Source organism: Capricornis sumatraensis, chromosome 8, assembly GCF_032405125.1.
Source record: "Capricornis sumatraensis isolate serow.1 chromosome 8, serow.2, whole genome shotgun sequence".
Lineage (NCBI taxonomy): Eukaryota > Metazoa > Chordata > Mammalia > Artiodactyla > Bovidae > Capricornis > Capricornis sumatraensis.
The window spans coordinates 3,816,171-3,837,440 of record NC_091076.1 but is presented as its reverse complement, the minus strand read 5'-3'; the positions used below and the strand labels follow the sequence as shown (position 1 = coordinate 3,837,440).

General features: G+C 54.1%; 1 protein-coding gene across 1 annotated transcript in view; it reads left to right on the top strand.

The window, feature by feature from the left end:
- Positions 1-21,270, top strand: part of ANO1 (anoctamin 1) — a 119,536-nt gene that overhangs the window by 5,724 nt on the left and 92,542 nt on the right. Inside the window, exon 2 of the mRNA XM_068978801.1 lies at positions 16,621-16,793. Within this exon, the coding sequence (XP_068834902.1) occupies positions 16,686-16,793 (108 nt within the window). The 5' untranslated portion in view covers positions 16,621-16,685. The remainder of the gene's footprint in view (positions 1-16,620; positions 16,794-21,270) is intronic.

The following is a 21,270-nucleotide window of genomic DNA, read 5'->3' as shown; positions in this document are numbered from 1 at the left end:
CTTTGCATTTCCGTGGCATCATGAGCAAGTTTATTTTCCATTTAGATCTTTCATATATTTACAGCCCACCTTGAAAGATACTTAGGATATAAAACCCCAAGTGGGCTGTTGTTTTCTTTCTGCAATTTAAATATGCCGTTCTACTGTCTTTGGCTCCCATTGTCTCTGCGGAAGTGTTAGCCATTAACCTTATTATTGATCTTTTGACCAATAAAAGCACCTCTGGCTGCTTTTAAGAACTTTTTGCCTGTCCCTTGTTCTCACCAGTTTCACTATTATATGCAGGCACACCTCAGAGATGTTCCAGGTTTGGTTCCAGACAACTGCAATAAAGTAAATATCACGATAAAGTAAATATCACAATAAAGTGAGTCACATGAATTTTTTGGTTTCCCAATGCATTTAAAAATTGTTGTTATACTATAATACACTCTTTTAAGAGTGAAAGAGCGGCATGTCTTAAAAAACAATGTAGATATTCTGATTTACTATGAACTATCCCGGGTGGCTCAGGGGTAAAGAATCTGCCTGCCAGTGCAAGAGATGTGGGTTCAATCCCTGGGTCAGGAAGATCTCCTGGAGAAGGAAATGGCAACCCACTCCAGTATTCTCACCTGGAAAATCCCATGGATAGAGGACCACGGGATCACAAAAGAGTCAGACACTGCTGCTACTAAGTCGCTTCAGTCGTGTCCAACTCTGTGCGACCCCACAGACAGCAGCCCACCAGGCTCCCCGTCCCTGGGATTCTCCAGGCAAGAACACTGGAGTGGGTTGCCATTTCCTTCTCCAGTGCATGAAAGTGAAAACTGACAGTGAAGTCGCTCAGTCGAGTCTGGCTCTTGGCACTACTTAGAGACTAAAACAACCACAGTCATCCAATTAAAATTTTTTTAACATTTTATTTCATGGAACTAACATATACGAAGTAAAAAGCCAAAGTGTCAAAAATTATTTTCTAAGTGCTTTCTTCTTTCTAGTATTTCCTGATTAATTTAATAAATATTTGTTTTACTCATAAGAAATACTTTAATGTTAAAAAGTGCTAACCATTATCTGAGCCTTCAACAAGTCATAATCTTTCTCCAGTAGTACCACCAAAGGTCACTGATCACAGATCACCATATCAAACGCAAGAATAACGAAAAAGCTTGAAATACTCTAAGAATAAGCAAAATGTGATACAGAGACACACAGCGAGCAAATGCTACTGGGAAAATGGGGCTAACAAACTTGCTCAGTGCAGGGTTGCCCCACACCTGCAATTTGTAAAAAAAAAAAAAAAAAAGTAGCGTCTGCAAAGTATGATCAGGTGAAGCACAGTAGAGCGAGGTGCGCCTGCAGTTCCCTGTGGTTTTCTTTGTGTGCCTCCACTTGAGGTTGCTAGAGCTTCCCACACTTATAATTAAAGGTGGCCTGCTATCTGTCAGCATTGTGGGAAATTCTGGGTTGAACTCTTCTCTTCTGACTCCTTTGTTTGTTTATATTGCTTGATTTTTTAATGGTTTGGCCCTGCTTCCTGGCACTTGTGGGAATGTCCCATTGACTCCTGGATATTATGTATGAAAAATGAGGTGGCTCTGAATGACCTTTGCTTCTCCCAGAGAGGGTTTTAGGTTCTTCGGCTCGTTCCTATCAGTGTTGGGGGTGACTTAGGCTGGACTTCAGGATTTGGGAAGGCTGGTCTCCCTCTGGAATGTTGTAGCCTTTCGGGGTTCTCGTTTAAAACCTTGATAGTTTACCAGAAACACCCCACCGCCCCCACCCACCGACCTCCTTGGTGAGCCCTGAGCTGCAGTTTTTGCTTTCCCAGAATCAAGAAACTGCCCACATCTCTGGCTGCCTTTGCATCCTCTCAGCTGTCACTCTCTGCCTCCGTTCTCAGCTGCTCAGCCTTGTGCATGAACAACTTGGGAACAGACTGAGCATAAATGTTGAGCCCAGTTCTCTGTGGCCTCCTCCTCTCTGGGATCTTAGCCCTTGAGTCCTGTCTGCCTCGGTTGTCCTCCAAGTTCTCCCAATGCCTAGAAGGTTTTCTGGTTGTTTTTTTCCAGTTTCCGTAGTTGTCCTTGGCAGAAGGATGACTCTGACACAGTCACTACACTGTTGTGGCCAGAAGCAGAGTCCCCATTCTGCATCTTACCAGCTGCCTCCTACAGATCCTTTTATGCCTTTGAGGGGCGTGCACACCGCGTGGCCGTGAGAGTTGGCGTTTTAGACTGACAGCAGGGGAGGAAGCCTGCTCTTGGGCTCAAGTGGTCAGGGGAGGGTCCCTACCTCTGCTGCTTCCAAATGCGCGACCTTGAGTGGGTCACTGGATCTGTTGAGGCTTCAGTTTTCTCATCTGCAAAATGGGTCTGATGATACTTGTGCCGTGTATACCATAGACTTTGTGTGAGGATGAGCCTTAGGGAATGCAGCCAAGAGTACTTTGAGAAGACAGATATGACTTTTTCTTCTTTAACTAAGAAGATGCGGTGGGCCCTGAATTCAGAACAGAATCAGGATGAGAACCTTTCACTGTGTGGAGTGCCTGAGAGATATTTATAAACATCTGCCAAGGACGGGTGTGTGCTCCAGATAGCCTTCCCCAGGGACCTAAATTCCAGAAGACCCTAAAGACATTTCCCAATCTTGAGAGCAAAGGCAGAGCCCCAGGAACAAACGTGCACGATCCTGAAGGGGTCAGGCTGGAGCAAGGTGGGCAGAGGGCCCGGAAGCCGCCCTCCCTCTGGGGCTCCATTCGCGTCCCCTCCACAGGCCTCCTGTGGACTCCGCACCTTCTCCATAAAGGGTTACTGGTCCCAGGGCACCACGGTCACCTGCGTGCGTGTCTGCTCCCCCGAGACCAGGTGGGTCCCAAACCCAGCTGCTCCCTGAGCCCTTGGGGGCAGTTGAGAATCTCAGAATGTGAAACCTGACTTCCCTGGGGCAGTCACTGCCACAGGCCCGAGTGTGCTTGGTGCTATGTTTGTTGAGGGGGTCAGGGGGTGGTGGGAGGCAAGAAGCACCAGGAGCCTTCCAGCCCCTCTAATCCCAGCAAGTTCCACCCCGGTCTGCTGCCCAGTAGCCTGGCAGCAAGAATGGGCATTTTTGCTGAGCGAGTCCTGCCTTTCTCAAAGATGAGATTACAGTTGTGCTAATGCAAGTCTTGCCGCACCACCTGGCATTAGTGCCCTTTGCTGGGAAGCCCAGCCACCCCCAGGTGTCTCACCCACCACTTTCTTGGTGTCTCGTTACCGGTGATAATGAAAATCGGGCATTCCGTACCCTCCCACCCTCGGCTTTGGAAACCCTTTGGTTCTGGAGAAATGTGACCAGCTCATAGCACATCTTTTTTCCCCCTTCTTTTGGTGTCTCTTTGACAAATCAAAGTCAAGCCAGCACAGTAACTGTATTTAATATGGTGGGGGGGGGGGGGCGGTCCTGACCGTGACCTCAGGGCTTTCCAATCCCTCTTCTCTGAGGCGCAGGTCTTTACGCCTCCGGGAATCTTGTGTTCTCTTTATTTCCCTTGTTCTCCTGTTTGGTTTTTTCCCACTCCCTTCCTCATTCCTCCTTCTTTACTGGCAGTCTCCACGCTTTGGAGTGGATTGGTGCGTGCAGGTGGGGAGTGCTTTCCCAGCACACAGAGGGAGGCTGGTCCCACAATGGGTACCTGGCAGATTTATCACTTGTTGAAGGAAGGAGGCTTCTGAAATGCCAGGCAGAGCCCTTCCTGCTCCCGAGATCATGCTGGGGTGGGGGGTAGGGTGGGGGGTGGAGCCCCAGCCTGGGGGGTAGATCTGGGCCAGGGTAAGGACTCACAGCCTGAATCCACAGAGCAGAAGCAGGACCATGCTTCGGGCACCATCCATTGTCCGTCTGTTGGGAAGACCCCTACGTGGCTCCTTCGCCTCTCTCCCACCCACCTCCCGCCCCCAGGGCTGGTTCTCTGACCTCAGCCCCACAGATGAGAAGGAACACTTCTTAAAGGCCAGATGCTTATCTGAGAAACAGGTTCCTCATCCCCATCGTGAGCCCTCTGTTGGGCCTCAGCACTTTTTCTCTGTTCTTGGTCCTATTTCTGCTCTGGAGAGATTTTTCAGCGGGATGCCCTGGACTGAGATGAGCTTTAAAATTGTCCCTCGAGGTCAGACAGAGGCGGGCCCCTCCCTGTTTACGCTGGCTTCCAGAGTTGAGGCGGTGGTCAGTGAAGGACTGGGTCCATGTCAGACCAACAGAAAATGAAGGGTTTCCTTTTCCCCTCTTCTCTCTGACTTTTCTTCCCTGTCCCTTTGCCATGCCTTGGTCCCTCCCCCATCCAGCCCCCACCCCCTTGCTCTTTAAAAGGGAGCAGCAAACTTCCCTGGTGGCTCAGACGGTAAAGCGTCTGTCTACGCTGTGGGAGACCCGGGTTCGATCCAAGATACCTTGGAGAAGGAAATGGCAATCCACTCCAGTACTCTTGCCTGGAAAATCCCATGGACAGAGGAGCCTGGTAGGCTACAGTCCATGGGGTCGCGAAGAGTCGGACACGACTGAGCAACTTCACGTTCATGTTCACGTTCAAGGCAATCATTAGAAATCCTTTCATTTGCATGGAAACAGAGTGGTTGTCAAAGTCTTCCCAAGGTCTCCCTCTCCTGAGTGGCTGTGCACGCCCCCTTCGTGGTGAGGCCACTGTGGCCGCTCATGGGAAGTTGCCTCCCCACTCTGTGTATGTCCCCTCGTAACGTCAGGGGGACTGGGGTGCAGCACTGCAGCCGGGGGTGGAGGGACACCGATGCGATGGACGAACCGGCGGCCCTCAGCCTTCCCCACTGCCCTCCCTCCCCTCGAGGCTTCGCCATCTCCTCTCCCAGACCCCTGGGGCCCTCACCTGCAGACCTTCCCGCTCCCTGGAGCAGCCGTCCGCTCCTCTTCATCCTCCTGGTTCCCGGTCACCATTTAGGGCTCAGCTGAGAACCACTGGCTCTGGAGAACTTTCCAGAACCTATCGTGATCTTTCTTTCTTCCTCGGGCTTCTCCCCTGGCTTTTTGACTTCCCGGGGTGACCGTAAAGCTCTGTGTGGGCAGATCTGTCTTCTTGCCTGTGTCTGGGGCTCACAGCTCCCTGGCCGCACACAGTGGGACCTTGACGGCACTCGGTCACTCAGTTGTATTCTACTCTTTGCGACCCCATGGACTGTGGCCCACCAGGCTCCCCTGTCCATTGGATTCTCCTGGCAAGAATACTAGGATGGGTTGCCATTCCCTTCTCCAGGGGGTCTTCCCTCTGCAGGGATCGAACCCACGACTCACGCGTCTCCTGCACTGGCAGGCACATTCCTCACCGCCACCCGGAAGCACTGATGCCTGGAGCCCAGCCCTGCTCCCTCCCTCCCGCAGGTCAGAGATCTGATGAGGGCTCCTCCCCGGGGTCCTGCACCTTCTGGACCAGAGGCCCCAGGACTCTCTCCCACGGCCCCTCCATCCTCCTGGCTCCTGGGGGAGAACCCATTTGTGAAGATTCCAGGCCTCCTGCAGCCAAGGCAGGTGACTCAGGGGTTGTTTGAATCAGATTAGAATTACCTGTTAGTCGCAACAGTGCTTGCTCTTCATGGCACTGGGGTCTGTGGACGCCAGCAAAGCACACATATTTACTCATTCACACTTTCTACAAATATTTTTACAACCTGCTGTGTGCTTTGGTGGGTGATGAGAACACCTCAGAGAGTGACCGATAAGGGCCCTGATTCTCTGGGATAAAGAGAAAGTCAACAAGTGCTTCGAAGCAAAGGGGCGGGGTTGGGAGATGGGGAAGTCCTTCTGGAAAGGTGATGCCTGAGCAGGGACCCGCTAATGGTGAAGCCATTAGCAAGTGTCTGGCCGTGGAGAGGGCATCCAGCCGTTACCTGAGGAAGAGCAGCCTCCTCTTACGGTCCCTGAAGTCCACAAGGCTATGACGGGAGAAGGAGGTGGGGCCTGCCACCTGGTTCCTCCCTTGCAAGCTGACCGCAGACGTCACGGCAGCCGCAGAGGTCCATCCAGCTCTGAGGCAGGGGGCTGTGTGCTGGAGTCACAGCCCAAAGCCACAAGTCACAGCCCAAGGCCCGTGTCCATTCTCAGGCTTGGGGGTGCCGAGTGGTTTCGTCTCCCCCTGGATGGCAGAGCGCCCCGCTCAATACACTTTTCCTCACAAAGCAATTGACGTGCATCTGCTCACGAGGGCCTGGACCCATCTCAGGACACCACGCGGAGTCTTTTCCCCCCTTGTTTTCCTTTTGAAATCATCAGGTTGGTGTTTTTCCCTCGGTTCTTTTCTCACCTTAGCAAAGAATTGAAAGGACAGGCCAGGACTGTTCAGGCAGGCAAGATTTGCTAAGCAAGCAGCAAGGAGCACATGCCAAGACAGAGAGCAGACCAACCCCCACGGGAGAGGTTCCGCTCTGGCTGCTGCTGCTGCTGCTGCTGCTGCTGCTGAGTCGCTTCAGGCGTGCCCGACTCTGTGCGACCCCAGAGACGGCAGCCCACCAGGCTCCCCCGTCCCTGGGATTCCCCAGGCAAGAACACTGGAGTGGGTTGCCATGTCCTTCTCCAATACGTGAAAGTGAAAAGTGAAAGTGAAGTCGCTCAGTCGCATCCAACTCAGCGACCCCGTGGACTGCAGCCCACCAGGCTCCTCTGCCCATGGGGTTTTCCAGGCAAGAGCACTGGAGTGGGGCGCCATTGCTGTCTCCATCCACTCTGGCTAGGTCTCCCTTTTTATGTCCTTTGTTCCCTCCCCTAAGCGTCCCCCGAACCCTGATTGGTTCTGTCCCATGCAAAATAGGGCTTGCACCCCAGACCAATCAGGGAAGGGAATGTAAATAAGTCATGTATTCAAGGCCAGTCAGGCAAAGGGGTGTGCTGGGCATGCCTTGCCCTGGAGATTCTCGCTCTGGCCTGTGGTGTCCCTTTTTGTGGACTTCCCCTTTCTTGGTTTGTCTTCTGCACGGTTCTTCTAATCACAGCTTCCTCTAACCACCATCTTGGACTCTTTTCTATTCTAACTGCCTAACAAAAGGAATTGGGAGCACTGATGTCCTCCCCAACAAAGGACCAGGTGGGCTCTCTCTTCTGAAAGGGGCTGGAAGGAACCAGGAGTGACTTCTCCAGGAAGAGGAGGGGTCTGGGGCTGAGGTCAGAGGTCAGCCTCTCTGCCAAATAGGGAGGAAAGCAGGAGGGAAAAGTGGATGGCTATAAACATCTCAAGGAGCTTGCCCTGAGAATAGAACTGTGGAATAAGACATCACTTAGTTAAAAGTTCCTCCTCCGAGGGGTTCTCCTGCCACGTAAGGGTGGGTGGAAGGAGCTGTTGTTGTTGCTGTTGTTCAGTCGTGTCTGACTCTTTGGGAAACCAAGGGCTGCAGCACGCCAGGCTTCCCTGTCCTTCACTAACTCCCAGAGCTTGCTCAAACTCATGTCCATTGAGTCATTGATGCCATCCAACCATCTCATCCTCTTTCGCCCCCTTCTCCTCCTGCCCTCAGTCTTTCCCAGCATCAGGGTCTTTTCCAAGCAGTCAGCTCTTCACATCAGGTGGCCAAAGTATTGGAGCTTCACCAGGGCAGGGGGCGAAAAAGAAGACATTTGGTTTTCCATAAAGCCTGATTTCAGATGTAGTAATTCTCGCACTCCAAGCAGAGAAACTGGCTCTCAGACACTGCTGTGGGAAGTGATGGTGTTGTAGGCCAGGGTGCAGGCACCACAGAAGGGGCGGGCCTGGGCCCTCTGAGATCTGCAGGGCTGCAGATCCTGGAGGATCTGGGTTGCGGTGGGGATGAACTTCTGGGTGAACCGTGTCAGTGTGAAGAAGTGACCTCTGTGGCCTCGGCCTGAAGCAGCTTGAAGTGAGGCATCAGTTTCCAGCCGGAGGTTGAGGTCAGGCCGCAGTGGTGAGAGCCCCGGATCCTAGCAACTAGACCAGTGGTCAGTGACAAGGCTCTGGCCCTTCGGCTTTGCAGAAAAGAATTCCCACAAAGATGAAAAGTAGAGAAACAAGTATTTATCAGAAGGAAAAAGAGTACCGTACTTACGCAGACACACGGGGCAAGTCACAGGGAGAGTCGTGCCCTTGTGATGGTTTGAATCACTTTTATGGGGCATTGCTTCTGGGTTTCCTTTGGGGCGTCTCTGGTGGCTGAGATGGTAAAGTGTCTGCCTGCAATGCGGGAGGCACAGGTTCAATCCTGGGTTGGAAAGATCCCCTGGAGAAGGAAATGGTAATCCACTCCAGTGTTCTTGCCTGGAAAATCCCATGGACGGAGGGTCCACGGGGCCATAAAGAGGCAGACACTAATGACGACCTTGCTTCACTTTCTTTGGCTTCATCTTGCTTTGCCTGGTTCTGAGTCCGTATTTGGTTTACCTCAGGAACCTCTCACATGTGCGTGAGCGTCTCTCAGCCAAGATGGATTCTGGCGAAGTGGCCTATGGGTAGTTGACATCACTTACTGAAGGGTGGTGTCCCCTCTCCTTTTGACCTCCAAGGAACTTCCTAGTTGGGAAGGTCTCCTTGACTTCAAGAATGAGAAATACGTGGTCTCTTATCTTTTACCTGGGCAGGGCCCAGCCTCCTCTTTCGATTGTCATGCAATTGATATGTTGGAGTTTCTGTCCACGGGGATGACCCGTCCACCTCCTGCCTCAGGGAGAGGTTACTCACTGTGGGCCCATTTTTAATGCTTTAGGATGAGTTGGTCTCTGTGTGACCGTGTGTGTGTGTGTGTGTGTGTGTGTGTGTGCGCGCGCGCGTGCGTGCGTGCATGTGGAGAGGTTGAAGGGGCCAAGTGAATTCCTCGTGGGTTACACAGACGCTCCTCTCTCTCACTCTCTCTCTTCCTCCAAATATTTTACATCTTAATAGAAAATGCTTCGGGGCCCACACTCACTGAACGCCTGGCTCAGTTGTGTTCCTTTGCCCTCGGTCCTTGTGGCTTACTTTCTGGTGTCATTTTCAGGCACGGAAATCTGAAGTCACTGAATGAATCATGACAAAATAGCCTGGAGCTGACATTCTAGCCAAGAGAGGGGGTGGGGCAGACTAGAACGGAGACAATGAAAGGAATTATGCAGTAGGTGGGGGGGGCGGCGAGGTGAAATCTGCAGGGAGAAACGGAAACGGATGGATGGGGTGGGCACCCAGAGGACGAGTGGAGGAATGGGCAAGCGGGTGAGGGAGTGGGTGAATGAATGAATGAGGGCCTCTGTGAATGAGCGAGTGAGTGAATGAGTGAGTGATTTGGATGAATGAATGAGTGCACGAACGATGGATGATTGAATGAGTGGTCGGATGAATAAATGAGTGAGTGAATGAAGGAGTGGGTAGGTCATGGGTGAGTGAATGAATGACCCCTCCTCCCTTCAGCCCAGGCGGTGCTATCAGAAGAGCCAGAGGCCAGGAGCCCAAGCGTCGAGTAGTCCTCTGGGCAGCAGGAGAAGACACCCCACCCCATGCTCTGGGCCAGCATCTCAGTCAACATCTGCTCCCATGCTTGGGTAGGGGGCACAGACAGCTCACACGTGGCTGAACTGGTGCTTAGCTTGAGGACCACGGAGGATGCCCTCCGGTGGGTCAGATGATGCTTCTCAGGTCTGGAAATAGAGAGTTCTCTTTCCTCCTCCACTAAAAAGCCTGTGTGGCCAGCCGTGTAATCAGATAGGTTTGTAATTAAAGACTAAACTGTCAAAATATTTTAGGAATGTGTCTCCAATTGGCCCTTAGCAAAGGTGGTTTTCTAAAGTGGCCATTTCTCCTCAATCAAAAGGGTCTGATATAACCCCACAGGCTGTATGGTGTCAGAGCTTTTCATAATAGCCTCCCTTTTCCTGGTGATAAAACTAATTTGTGTTCATTGCAGAAATCTTAGAAAACACAGAAAACATAAAGCAGAAATAACAGCCATCCAACTGCATAATAAGGAAAGGCTTCGTAGCTGGGCTGTTCAAGCCCTTGAAACAGGGCTTGTCTGAACTGGGATATGCTGCGTACGCATAAAACACACGTTAGATTTCGAATTCTTATGGGGCAAAAAGAATGTCAACTAGCTCTTCAACAGTTTTTATACAGATCACATGTTGAAAAGATAACATTTTATGGAACAAACTACATACAGTATTTTATCAGTTTCCCCTGATGATTTTTATTCTTGTAATACAGCAGAGGATGAGATGGTTAGAGAGCATCACCGACTCAATGGACATGAATTTGAGCAAACTCTGGGAGATAGTGAAGGACAGGGAAGCCTGGCGTGCTGCAGTCCATGCGGTCGCAAAGGGTCGGACATGACTTAGCAACTGAAATATTGCATAGCGATTTCAGCATTGCAAATTGCCAGTGGTTCACATCACGTTCCTACTGGACAGTGCTGTTGCGTAAGTCTCGAAAATCTACTCCTTTAGTGCACCAGAAAGTTACACCAGGAGGATGAGTTCCAGGGTGCCAAACCCAGAGGAAGTTCGAAGTTCTGATCACCAGCACCGGGACAGGAAGAGCTGGTGCCCTTGCTCATCTGCTCCTTCACACCTCCCCCCAAAATCGGGTCTTTGCTTTGGGCTAGGTGTCCAGCCGGGCAAGCCCCAGAACACAGTACGCAGTGAGTTTGTACACAAGAGAAGCTTGAGCCCAGCAGCTCGGCTGCAGGATGGAGGCTCCGGACCTAGCGGAGGATGGAGGCTCTGGATCTAGCAGAGGCCGTGACACAAAACAGAAGCTCTGCCCTGAACCCTCACAAATGAAGGCACAACCACAGGAACAGCGAGCTTTCCTGGGAAAGGTCGTGGCCCCACAAAAGCCCAGATCTTTTATTCTGACTGTGAATCTCACAGGAAAGCTCCAGGATCTTCCCATAACTACAGCTAAGCCTAGTCTTCCGTCCAGGGATTTCTGGTTTTGCTTGATCTTTGAGGAAGCCATGTGAGGTCACACAGGGTAGTCCAGGAGGATCCGCTCTAGAAGGCGACTCAGGTAGCCAACCCAGGCTGTGACATAAGGGTCTTTAGGGAAATAGAGGGTTGTATGTGGCCACTGAATGCAGGAGGCAATAATGCACGTGTGATGCCCTCGGACACGTGCACGTGTGCGTGTGGAAGAGGCAGGCGGCTGGGCTGTGTGGGTGAGAGCAACTCCCCGGTTCACACACTCCAAGGGCACTGGCTGAGCAACATCCCGGCTCTGCAAACTGGGGATTAGTGCCATCTTCTGCCCGGAGCACCTCGCTCTCATCTCTTAGGGGCTCCACGATCCTGAAAGCTCACCTGGTGTGGTGTGAGCCCAGATAAGGGCGACCTGTGCGTGGCACTTGGAAATCTTTTGTTCTCTTGGGGAGCGTTGAAGGGAAATGGCTGCTTCTTAGAGCAGGGCAGGCTGAAGCTATTTCATTCTTTCAAGCCCCAAGAAGGCACGTTAGGCCTTTGGATGGGGCTTTCATTTTAAGAAGCAGGCAATCAGCATACTGTGAGCAGAGTCTCCACACTCTGCCGGGCAGGGTAGTCCCGGGCTGGCCTAGTCGCATCCTGCATTCTATCCCTGGTGGGTGGGATTTCGGGTGCCCAAGCTTCATCATCATGGGGATTTGGGTCATGATACCTGTAGGATCACTAGTGTGAAGGGAACTGTTGGAAACTCAGTCTGGACTTTACCCCAAATCCCCAAAGAAAGGACCCCAGGCGGGGTCGGGGGTGAGGGGGGGATACATCTGTGTGAATCCACTTGCAACTGGTTGTAATCACTGTAAGAATGTGAGTTAATGTTTGCAGAGAGCTTAGCACGCCGCTGGTTTGTAGTAAGTGCTGCCCACTGCTTGTTAAATAAATAAACAAACAGGGAAATCTATATTGTGCCAAAGACAGGAGGGGTGGTGAAGAGTGCAGAAATAAAGCAGAGGCCTGAGGAGGGTGGAGTAGAAATGGGCTGGAGAGCCTGGAAGGAGGCAGCAGAACAGAGATGAGTAATACCAGTCAAGCCAGAAGGGCTTCCAGGAGGAGGTGAGGGGCTGGGTTCTAACTTACCTTGGGTGTGTTTTTAGAGTTCCTAGGAATTCTCAAAAGGCAGGCCTTGGGTTAACAAAACACTTAAAACGTCTGAAAACCTGCTGATGGAAACAACATCCATGGATTCTGTTGTGGGGGGAAATCCCCCAGACAGAACTTCATGCTTTGGCCACAGTCCAGAGCCCTGAGCTGGCAGCCTCCATGCCTGCGGAGTGTCCCCATCCAGCTGCAGCTCGCCAGCTTCTGCTCAGGGTTCTGACATCATTCGAGGGAAGGAAATGACAGGGGTCCAGTCTCCCGCCCACCGTATCTCAGTTATAAATGCCCCAGGCATGTCTCCCCTGGGGATAATTACATCCCAGTCAGTTTTAGCCGGTTAGGTCATATACCTGTAGGGCATTCATTTCTTTCTACAGGGATTGCCCGCCCGGATATTCCAAGACAAGGGGGGCAGGGGGCCCAGCTAGCGGAGGATGGGGGGGCCCTGCGCTCACAATAGCCCTGAGTCATGAGCTTCTCACTTCTTCCATGCTCCTCTCCCCACCCGGGAAGCCCATGACTCAGCAGCATTTATTTAGCACCACTGAGCACAGAGATCCATCCTGGGAAGAAGGCTCCCAGAGCAGGCGTGGCCAGAACTGAGGGGTAGAGCAGACTGGCCTGCCCTGGATCCTGCCAGCCCCTCCACCAAATGAGAGCAGCTCTGGGGGGCAGGGAGGCATCTGTGTATTTCATTAAAAGCAACCCCAAACTCCCACCTCGTGGGCCTCTAATAAAAAGCCAAGCATCTCACTAGGCTTCCGTCCTCATCAGAGAAACAGGTGGGAAGATCAACTTCCTGGGTCTCCCTTTGACGCCTGGGAGCAGGGTTCTCAACAGGGAGTGGTTTTGCCCCCAGCGGACACCTGACACTGTCTGGAGATGTGCTTGGCTGTCACACTGGGGAGGGAGGGGTGGGAGGGAGTCAGGGAGGCTGCTGAGCATCCTACAGGGCACAGGACCACCCCCAGGCAAATTACGGTCCAGCCCCAGCTGTGCTTAGAGCCAAGTGGAGAAACCCCATCCCCACCCACCCCATCCCGGCAGAGCGCTGTATCAGAGAGACCCTGGCGGGAATGACCCCTGCCTCGGGCTCACCATGCCCTCTTCCGCTTGCTCTGCAAAGTTTGATTTGCTCGCCCAGCGACGCTCAGACATGTGCACTAGGCAGGCAGACGGCAAGACGTTCTTGATCACACCCGACATCCAGGAGATGAAACTGATGTTCCAAAGCGGAAAGGGGCCCCGCTAGAGCTTCTTTCAGAGGAGACACTCAGCCGGCCGCACGCTAAGCCTCCTCTCCTGTGCCTCCTGTGTCACTTGGTGCCCGCACTCCCAGGGACTATTAGAAATGCCAGCAAAGCCGAAAGTGCCCAGTGGTGGGTGACGTCACAGGGACAGGAAAGGGCAGCACGGCGGCGGAGCACAGCGAGCCGGGAGGTCCAGAACTTCCCATAATAAAAGTTAATGAGGCCGGGTTTCAGTAATTCGTGAGTGAGAATGAACCCTGCTGCTGAAACCAGTCCCCGTGGATTTTTAACCGTGAGAATCAGCGAGTCAAAAAGAAGAAAACGCAAACTTGATGTAACAGTTTATCTAGAAAATCTGTTCATAAGCGATTAGCGACTCAGAGGAGAGACAGAACTCAACGTGACGGCCATGAGACAGCGGAAGGCAGCGAACCCAGAAGGAGAAACCATCACCAGAACACAAGGCACCCTTTAAAGTCCTTCCGGGCTTCCCAGGGGGACGCTAGTGGTAAAGAACCCGCCTGCCAGTGCAGGAGACATAAGAGATGCGGGTTCAATCCCTGGGTCGGGAAGATCCCCTGGAGGAGGGCATGGCAACCCACTCCAGCATTCTTGCCTGGAGAATCCCACGGACAGAGGGGCCTGGCGGGACACAGTCCATGTTGTCGCAAAGAGTCGGACACGACTGGAGCGACTTAGCATGCACGCGTGCGAAGTCCTTCTACTTTGAAGGTATCTCTCTAGAAGAATCCCATCCCCCTCTTCCTGATTTGAGGGGAATGTTGTTTTTACTTCTCATTGGTCCCTGGGATCCCCAGATCCAAGAACCACGACCCCACCCCCACCCCGGTCCAGGCCATAAGCAGCCCGGAGTCAGAGCTGATCCCAGCTGACACATCCTCGTACCTGCTCTGGGCACTTCCCCTGCTCTTGATGAAGCACCTCTACACCATCCTCCCAGGAAGACTAGGAGAGGGGGCAGGAGGAAACGGATGAGGGAGGGGAGCAGAACAGGGACATCTACTGATGTGCAGAGGAGGAATGGGATGCTCTACAGGCAAGCAGATAGCTTGAGCATGTGAAGGCATGAACCCCAGAAACAAGAGGAGAAACACAGGCTTTGAGGCAACCGCCGCAGGGAGCACTGTCCTGGGAGGACACAGGGAGCTGCCCAGCCTAAGACACGGTCCCTACCCTGCAGCCCCCAGGTCTCAGGCACAAAGCCCCAGAGCCTGTCCAGGGTCAGCGGTCAAGCGTCACCTCCCAAACATTTGGAAATGTCAATGTCCCCAGAGTTGAGGAATTACCTTTTCACTCTTTCTTCAAACACTATATATCATAGACTTCAGCAAGACTCTTTACCACTTGAAAATAAATTTAGAAAGATGGTACATTAGGGTTACACAATCTTGGTGGTTTACCAACAAGGATGAATGAAGTTACATAATCCTCTGTGTGTGTGTGTGTGTGTGTGTGTGTGTGATTAGTCTTCCTAACCCCCAAAACTTGAACTTTAAGGGGCAAGATCTCCCAGGTGTGGCAGAGACCGTGGAAAACCGTTTCTGGTGGGACCTTGGGCAGCCTAACGCACTTCTCCAAACCAACTCTAGCTGACCAAGGTGTAGCAGACAGAGTCCTTTAGGGCCACTCAGCTCCTGTTGGCAAGGCCAGCCCAAGGATGGAGTAACCTTCTTGCTTTTCTCCAAGTTCAAGAAATTGACAGACTTGAGCCTGATGGGGGAGGGGAGAAGGTCATGGCAATGACAAGATGACTGGAGTAGTGATCTTGACCATGGCTGCCACTGCCCAGCGCCCCCCAGCCCAGCACTGAGCTCACACACGCTAGACGTTCACGGGAGAAGATGGAGGCTCCATGAGGGTTAAGGAGACTGTCCCAAGGTCACGGGGCTGGACAGTGTCAGAGCGGGAACAGACCCCACCCCATCTCCCCCACCCCATCTTGTCTGATCCCAGAATCCGTTCTTGAAGCCAAAACAGGCTGCTGCCACCAGGACCTTATAAGGCAGCTTGTCATCATTTCTGTAGACCCCGAAAGTTCCTCAGTGGCCGTGCAGTTATTGAGCATCAACTGGTTGTATGAAAAATGATACTAGCGACAGTGCTAGTCGCTCAGTGGTGTCCAACTCTTGACACCGTGGACTGTGTCACAGTAGCAGCTGTAGGAACCCACTGCAAAACGAAGTGGAGAAAAGAAAGTGCTGTCGTCAAGGTATAGACACGTTCTTGGGCCTGAGTGATTAAGGGAGGGGCAGTCCAGGGTGGCTTTCTGGAGGAAGTGGCATTCGGTACATTCCTAGAGGAACAAATGGGAAATGGAGAGGCAGAAAAAAAGGAGACACCATCCCCACCAGGCAGGGTTGCTAGTGTGAACCCCAAAGGCCAAACAGGAGCATGGCTGCCTCTGGGGACCTTCATCCTCCTCCTGCAGGGACAGAGGATTAAAAGTGAACACCTACCAGGGGCTGGGCCCCTGCTAGCCCAGGGAGGAGAGATATCAAAGCCACCTTCCCCATCCCTCAGGGGGGTAGCAGAGACCACACAAGGAGGGCAGGCAGCTCTGCAGGGGCCCACCCCACCCCCACTTATTTGGCCTCTGAAGCCCCCAGTCCCCTCTGCGAAGGGAGGACCAGGCTGTGGGTTCAATGAGGTGAACTGTGTTCCAGACTCTGGTCATGCTTGGGCACAAGAGTATTAAACATTCAGTAAGTGGGGGCTCCGGGGAGGAGCTGGACAGGGCGGGCACGCAGCAAGCAGGGGAGGCTCCCTGGAGGAGGTGAGAGCTGAGTGGCCACCAGGAGTCAGCCAGGGGTGGAGCGGGAAGAGGCAGGGAGAGCATTCGTGACTCCAACCTCAGAAGCGTCCCTCTAGGCTGCAAGGTGACCCGCAGCAGGACTACCACGATCCGAGCCTTTTCTTGAAGGTGGGGGCTGGTGGACGCTCCCTCCCTGCTGTGACACCCTGGCCTCCCTCAAAAGCAGCTCGAGGGGCACTTTCCTCGGATAAAAATAAAACTTGGTGGGGCTCCGCAGGAATGGAATACTTTCTTCCTGTGTTTAAATTTCTACGGAAAATCTGACCCGCGTGGCCGCCGCCCGGGCATAAGCGAGCGCACAGCGCTGGTATCTTTCTTGAAGGCGAAGGAAGCCGGCAGGGCGTCCAGGCCCGAGCCGGCGCGGGACCCGCAGGGTGGGCGCTCCTGCACCGCGGCGCGCGGGGCCGGGGCCGGGCCGGGGCCGGGCGACGCGGGCGGCGGGCGGAGCGGGAGGCCCGGCCCTCTGCGAGCCAGCGCGCCCGAACGCCGCCTGTCCGCTTGCAGAGGCCGCCGGGGCCGTGGATGGGGAGGGCGCGCCGCCCGGCGGTCCCGGCGCACAGGCGGCCGCGATGAGGGTCAACGAGAAGTACTCGACGCTCCCGGCCGAGGACCGCAGCGTCCACATCATCAACATCTGCGCCATCGAGGATATCGGCTACCTGCCGTCCGAGGGCACGGTGAGTGAGGGCGGCCGCCAGCCGCGATCGCCAGGGAGGGCCGCGCACCTGCGCCGCGCCCGGGGAGGGTGGGACGGGAGGCGCCGGGTCCGCGGGGCTCTAGGCGCTTGGGGGGCGCCCAGCGGCGCACGTGGGCCCCGCCGCAGGCACGCGCCCACCCACCCCGCCCCAACCCCGGCCGCGAGTCCCCCGCTCGCAGCCGCTTCGCCCCCAGCTCGAGCGTGAGCCCGCTAGGGCCCCCGGGAGGGACGCTTCCTTCCCGCTGGTGCCGATTTGGGGCAACGGGTGGGGGTGGGGAAGCCGCCTCGCCCGGGGAGGGCGGCAGCCTCCAGGCGCCACCGCGCCGTCCACCTCGGGCCACAGCCTCGCGCCTCCGTGCGGGGTGCCCGGCCTGGGAGCTCCACACGCCCCGGGCAGCAGGCGCCAGGGCCGGTCGGTCTTTCCACGTTGACCCGGCTCCCCAAACCCCCCGTTTGCGCCTGGCCTGGATGATAGCCAGGCCGCGTGGGCCAGCACCTACCCTACCCGACCAGGTGACCACGAGACCCTAGCGGGTCTCCTGTGATCCCAGGTCAGAATTCGCCCGTGAGGGTTTTGGCTTAAAGTTGGAACAAAGTTTGCCAGATGAGGGAAGGGCTGAGACCAGTGCCTCAGCCAGGGAGCCCCGCTGACTCTGCTGGCTCTGGGGCCAGAAAATAGACTCCCCTGTCTCCCCCCTTCCCCCAAGCACCACCCGGGCCCCTCCCCAGGAGATGCGGAAGCCCCAGCTGCCCTGTTCTGCTCTGACCAAGCCCAGGGTTATCCCTGCCTGCCTCTGTAGCCTCTGCTGGAGTCGGTGGGGGCGTCCAGGGAGGTGCCGGTGGCGTGTGTGCCAGGAAAGGCAGAGACCCCCAGCCTCAGATCACAGCCGGGCTCCCATGGGCTGTGGGGCGTCTTTCACAGCTGGGCCTGCCCCAAAATGCTGGGACTGTTAGGGACCACTGTTGGTGGTGGCCTTGAAAGCTTAGGGGTTAGCGCTTCAGCCCACACTGTGTGTGTCTGCTGTGTGCCGTGCCGGGCCCTGTGGGATCCTGGGCACCCCCAGAGGGGACGAGACAGGGGACCCCGCCCAGCTGGGGCTCAAGGAGCAGTAGTGGAGGTTACCCAGGACAGCGACAAGGGACGCTTCCAGGGCAGTGGGCCAGTCGCTGTGTGTTAACTCATTTTGCTCTCTCAGTAGCCGTGGAGATGGGTGTTGTTCCTGCAGATGAAAAGTGGGGGCCGGAGGGGGGCAGATGACTGTCTGGTGTCACTCACCAGCTGGGAGGTGAGCTCGGAAGAGCCAAGACACAGAGGCGGGTTTCCACGGACAGCCTGCTGGAGGGACGGACATTCTGGAGGAGAGGGGGCCGGTTATATCCATAATTGGGTGGGGTGGGGCCTTCAGCACAAAGAAATGGCGTATATGAAGATTCACAGGTGGGAAGGAGGGGTGCATGGGTTAGGAGGCATGAGATAGGGGTGGCAGCCAAGATAATGAAGAGAAACAGACATTCCAGAGGTTGACCAGATTCAACTTGAGAGAGACAGGTTGTGAAATGAAAAATGGAGCTCTTAACAGATGGCTCCTGGGCTCTGGAGCTTTACTACAGGGACCCATGGCCCACCCCCATCTAGAACTCCCCTCTCCACTCCCCGCAAACCACAAAGTCTGCAGAGAGGCCACTCGGCCCTTCCTTCAAGGTCTCTACCATCCAGAAACAAGTAGATAAGCCCAGAGGAGACTGGTGAGTCTTCTTTGCACACAGCTCTTACTTTGGGGAGGTTCCAGGTATGATGGGCTTGAAGGGCTGTGAATCAGGGGCACATGGCCACAGGAAGGCGGGCTGAGCAGTGTCCCACCGGAGAGAGAGGGCCCCAGGGAGGCTGGACACAGCGGCTCCAGGAGCCGGGGGCCTGTCCGTGCTGCTGGGCAGGCCCTGTGCCAGAGAGAGCCTCCCAGGGCATCCCCAAGACTGCTCATGCCAATGATTGTTGTACATTCACTACCCTGAGTCACCCAGCGAAGGCGGCTCCATGCAGATGAAGCCCAGAGGGTGTGGACTGCCTTTCAGAAAGTCCCCATCCGGTTCCCAGACTTGCATCCCATACTGGGGGTGTCAACGTCATTTACATGGGCCATCAGAATAAACCCTGCCCCAGCCTCCTTGTCTGTGCCTTTCCTCATTCTCATTCCCAAGTTCAAGGGTGAAGGTCATTTCCTTGTTCCTATAGAAAGAGGTATAAGAGATAACTCAAAAGTTAGAGCCCAGATTGGTGGGTGCAACTCATTTCATGAAGTTTTCTTTGTGTTAATCTTTGAGTGTTTCTACTTTCTTCCTTCACACTGTGGGCTGTCAGTGGCCTTGAATCTATGTCTCAACAAGCCCAGACACCCCGGAGACAGGCTGGCATTTGCCTGCTTGCGAGATAAGAGCGCGTCCTCTTTATCTGCTGTTGGAGACGATCTGTTTATGGATCACGGAATTAGCCCATTAATCATAAGTTAATATGCAATGTGAGTAATTTAATTTAAAATTTTTTCGAGTAAAAGTGTTTCAGAGTGATGTTCAGGTTGGAGTTGAAATTCAAAGAGTCCCAAGATGGAAAGAAATTTTGCAGGTCACTGATTTCATTTTCCCCATTTTTGGAAAAAATGAATATAGCAGGTTCTCTTAGAATGATCCTTGAGACATGCCCTGACTTGGTCTATCGCACACAAATGAGTGAATTCAGTTCCTGGAGCTCCAACTCCAGGTAAGAAGCCAAATGAAAGAATGCGCTGGGTTCTGGGTATAGAGAACAGGCTTGTGGTTGTCAAGGGGGAGGGGAAGGATGGAGTGGGAGACTGGGGTTAGCAGACACAGGTTTTTAACAGCAAGGTCCTACTGTAGAGCACAGGGAACTATGCCCATATCCTGTGACAAACCCTAGTGGAAAATAGTATTTTGCAAAAAGACTGTATCTATGCATAACTGAATCACTTTGCTGTACAGCAGAAATTAACACAGCCTTGTAGATCGGCTATACTGCAATAAAAAAATAAGTATAAAGAAAGAATACACGGGCCCCAGTGCAGCAACCAACATGTGGATTCAGGGCTCCACTCTCCTCCTCTGTCCTTTTCTGAGAGTTTGGAGAGGCAGGTAGACTGCCCTCTCCCTGTCCCTGGTGCTTGGGTCAGGGCACACTTACTGTGAAGGGGAACTTTGGCCCCTGGCCTCTTTTCCTGTCACCTCAAGGAGCCATCTTTCTACCTTCCTTGGACTTCCCTGGTGACTCAGAGGGTAAAGAATCTGCCTGCAATGCAGGAGACCCGGGTTCGATCCCTGGGTCAGGAAGATCCCCTGGAGAAGGGAATGGCCACCCACTCCAGTATTCTTGCCTGGAGAATCCCCATGGACAGAGGAGCCTGGCTGGCTACAGTCCAGGGGTCCCAAAGAGTCAGACATGACTGAGCAACTAACACTTTCACTTTTCTTTCTGGGGCAGCTCAGGGGTTCATCTTCAAAATCCATTCAGTTCTCCCATCACACTCAGTCCTCACAAGCATCCCACGACCTCAGTCAAGGAGATGTTTTTGTCCCCATTTTGCAGATGGAAAAACTGAGTCTTAGAGCTCGGGAGTGGGGGTGTAGTGTCTAAACTCTGGTCTGACTGGGTCTCAGCTTCCATATGCTTGATCTGGTGGCCCCTACCAGTAGCAATGTGCAAAACGCATGTCTGTGTCATTCATTCACACATGCATACATTCATTCCAGAACCGTGCACTTAGTGCCGAGCATTTAAAAGGACAGGGAGGAGGGGAGGAGGCGTCCTGACTCCCGTGGGGGTCGGTGAGGGAGGAGACTGGGGAGGATGGTGCAGGCAGGAGACAGGATGAGCACTCCCACCCTCGGACACTGCACACAGCCTCTGGGTCAGCTCAGAGGATCTGAGTTGCCTGTTTGGAAAATAAGGAGGAACCCCTTGTAGAGATGCCGGGAGTCTGGTGTGCCCAGGATGCTGGCAGCAGGCCGTGTGCCCTTCAGCACTGCCTGCCTGGAGCCTGCGTGTCCACCTGGCTCTGACCGCCTCCCACGCGCTCACCCTGCCCGCCAGCAGCAGCTTCATTCCTGAGCACTGGCCAGTGTCTTCAACCTTCCCTGGGCGGCTTTCTGGCTTTTCTGCCCACCCCCTGTGCAAGGAGAGGAACCCCTTCTCTGCCAGCTCTCCGTGACAGTGCACTTCTTTGCCCCTCTTGGGATACCCAGGGGAATGAGTACCTACCGTCGGCACCGGCATGGGGGGCTGGGAGGTGGGATGGCCTCCGGGTGCCTGTCCCAGGAGTTAGAGAGGGTCCACCCAGACCTGGTGCTCTTTAACTCAGCGAGTCCTCCCGGCTGCTGGTGGGGGCAGCTTCTGTTATCCACCCATTTTACAGAGCTGGAAACCGAAGCCCAAAGCAGGTAGAGTGTCC